The sequence below is a fragment of the Cyprinodon tularosa genome, unplaced genomic scaffold, assembly GCF_016077235.1.
Source record: "Cyprinodon tularosa strain WSP-4 unplaced genomic scaffold, ASM1607723v1 ctg1330, whole genome shotgun sequence".
NCBI lineage: Eukaryota > Metazoa > Chordata > Actinopteri > Cyprinodontiformes > Cyprinodontidae > Cyprinodon > Cyprinodon tularosa.
In genome coordinates, this window is record NW_024038149.1 from 4671 (window position 1) to 7562 (window position 2892).

At 44.7% G+C, this 2892-nt stretch overlaps 1 protein-coding gene across 1 annotated transcript; it reads left to right on the forward strand.

Annotated features, from left to right (window-relative positions):
- The first annotated feature begins 868 nt into the window (after positions 1–868).
- Positions 869–2892, forward strand: LOC119778431 (E3 ubiquitin-protein ligase TRIM21-like). Its single transcript, XM_038277652.1, has 2 exons — positions 869–1080; positions 1210–2892. Exon 2 carries the CDS (start codon positions 1219–1221, stop codon positions 2890–2892), a length of 1674 nt encoding a protein of 557 aa, XP_038133580.1. The 5' UTR covers positions 869–1080; positions 1210–1218.

Consider the following 2892-nt stretch of genomic DNA (forward strand, 5'->3'; position numbering starts at 1 on the left):
TACAGTTACAAAAAGAAAAAAAAAGCTAAAAAATTTGGAATACACTTTGGCTAGGACATGTCATTTTAAATCCCCTAATAAATGGGGGGATAAAGACAGGATGCTGAATATGATGTAATTTTTCCAAGAAAGTCACCAGGATCTTCTGATGCTGAGGGATGTAAAACCTTTTTTTTCCTTAGAAGTATGTAGCTCAATTCCTTAAAGGATGACTGTAACAGAGAAAAATAGAGAAAAATAGTAGCAGTTAGAGGCGGATCGACACTGGAAAAAACACTTTCAACATTACTAACCATAAATGAAGCTCAAATGTTGTTAATAATAGCAGAGCTTCAGTTCAGACTAGTTTCTCTGTCTGAGTTTCTTCTTTCTTCCTCATCAACCGACTCAAACAGAGATGAGTTCAGCTGATAATATTCACTGTGTTTCTACCATCAACAGCAAACTGATGATTTTAGTCATTACTATACTGGGAGAAAAAATGTAAGAAATACACAAATTATTTTATTGCATTATATTATATTGATTATTTGTATTATATTGATTATTTATCTTCCAAATGTTGTTGTGAACAAAATGGAAACTAAATAAAAATTTTGGTAAAGTAGATTATGCTCTTTAATTCAATCCAAAATATTAAAATCCACTCATAGGTGGTTCAAAAGTCAGTCTTATTCAAAGGTGCAGTAGGAGAACATTTTTTACCTGACTGCACCGGACCGGGCTTTCGAACCAAACCATGAGCTCAGAGGCTTGTCCGGGAACCCCGGCGGCTGGGGACGGATCAACCAAACCCGAGCACCCCTTGGAACAGAGAGCAGATGTTTCAGCTGGACCTCTGCTGGTTTGTGGTGTTTCAGTGAGGATCATATCATTGATGTCCAAGTCTGATGTGGTTGGAGGTGTTGGAACCAGTCAGCGTTGCCCTGTGAGGCAGACAGTCTGTGAACAAGAACTGATGTTAGGATGCATCTGGTTTCACACTGACAGTGTTTCAGAAAGCTGACGTTCTGCCTCTCTGAGAGACAACAGGTCCTGGAATAACAGCTTCTGTTGCTCCTGAGGCCTCCTGCTGTCAGGGTGATCAGATGTTCTTCTCCTTTGGTCAGCTGACTGAACTCACCTCATGTAGCATGTTCAGAACAATAATGTCAGACTTTCAGATCAGGAACATCTTGCTAATAAATGATCTCTGTCTCCTTTCCTCAGAGTTCAGACATGTCTTCTAGCAGCAACCTGCGGTCTGAGGATCAGTTCCTGTGCTCCATCTGTCTGGATGTCTTCACTGATCCAGTCAGCACACCATGTGGACACAACTTCTGCAAAGCCTGCATCACTCAGCACTGGTATGGAAATGTTCTCTACAATTGTCCTCTGTGCAAAGAACATTTCACCTCCAGACCTGAGCTGGAGGTCAACACCTTGTTCTCTGAGTTGGTTTCTCAGTTCAGACGTGAAGCTCAGCAGGAAGCCATCAGCAGCAGCAGCTCAGAGCAACAAGCTGCCAAACCAGGAGAAGTTCCCTGTGACGTCTGCACTGGAACCAAACTGAAGGCCCTGAAGTCCTGCCTGGTGTGTCTCCTCTCCTACTGTCAGACTTACCTGGAGCCTCATCTGACAGCTCCACGTCTGAAGAAACATCAGCTGATGGAGCCTGTGGAAAACCTGGAGGACAGGATGTGTCTGCAGCACGATAAACCTCTGGAGCTGTTCTGTAGGACCGACCAGACATGTGTCTGTTTGCTCTGTCCTGTTTTGGACCATAAGAACCACGAGTTTGTTCCTCTGAGAGAAGAAACTGAAGGAAAGAAGGCAGAGCTGAGGAAGACAGAGGATGAAGTTCAGAAGATGATCCAGAACAGACGAGTGAAGATTCAGGAGATCAAAGAGTCGGTGAAGATCAGTAAAGATGCTGCAGACAGAGAGAAAGCAGAAGGTGTTGAGGTCTTCACTGCTCTGAAGGAGTCTGCTGAGAGAGGCCTGAAGGAGCTCATCAAGGAGATCGAATACAAACAGAAAACTGCAGAGAAACAGGCTGAAGACTTCATCAAAGATCTGGAACAGGAAATCTCTGAGCTGATGAAGAGGAGCTCTGAGGTGAAGCAGCTCTCCCAGTCTGAAGACCACCTTCACCTCCTCCAAAGCTTCTCCTCCCTGAAAGCTGCTCCACCCACCAAGAAGTGGACAGAGGTCAGAGTCCGTCCACCATCATATGAGGGGACTGTGGTGAGAGCTGTGGCTCAGCTGGAGGAGAAGATCAGAGAGATGATGAAGAAGATGATGAAGGCTGAGATGAAGAGGGTCCAGCAGTCTGCAGTGGATGTGACTCTGGATCCTGATACAGCTCATCCTGACTTCATCCTGTCTGATGATGGAAAACAGGTGAAACATGGAGATGTTTGGAAGAATCTACCAGACAATCCAGAGAGATTTTCTCCTTGTTCATGTGTTTTAGGACATCAGAGTTTCTCTTCAGGCAGATTTTACTTTGAGGTTCAGGTTAAAGGAAAGACTGAGTGGGAATTAGGAGTGGCCAGAGAGTCCATCAGCAGGAAGGGAGTGATCACACTGAGTCCTCAGGATGGTTACTGGACTCTTGTGTTGAGGAATAGCAATGAGTACTCAGCTGGTGCTGGTCCTTCAGTCCGTCTCCATCTCCATCCTGGTACTGAGAAGGTGGGGGTGTTTGTGGATTATGAGGAGGGTCTGGTCTCCTTCTATGATGTAGATCCTGCAGCTCTGATCTACTCCTTTACTGGCTGCTGCTTCACTCAGAAACTCTACCCATACATCTGTCCCTGTGTTAATGATGGGGATAAAAACTCTGCTTCTCTGATCATCTGTCCTGTTAATCAGGCTGATTGTTCCTCTGAAAGCTCCAATGAAGAATGA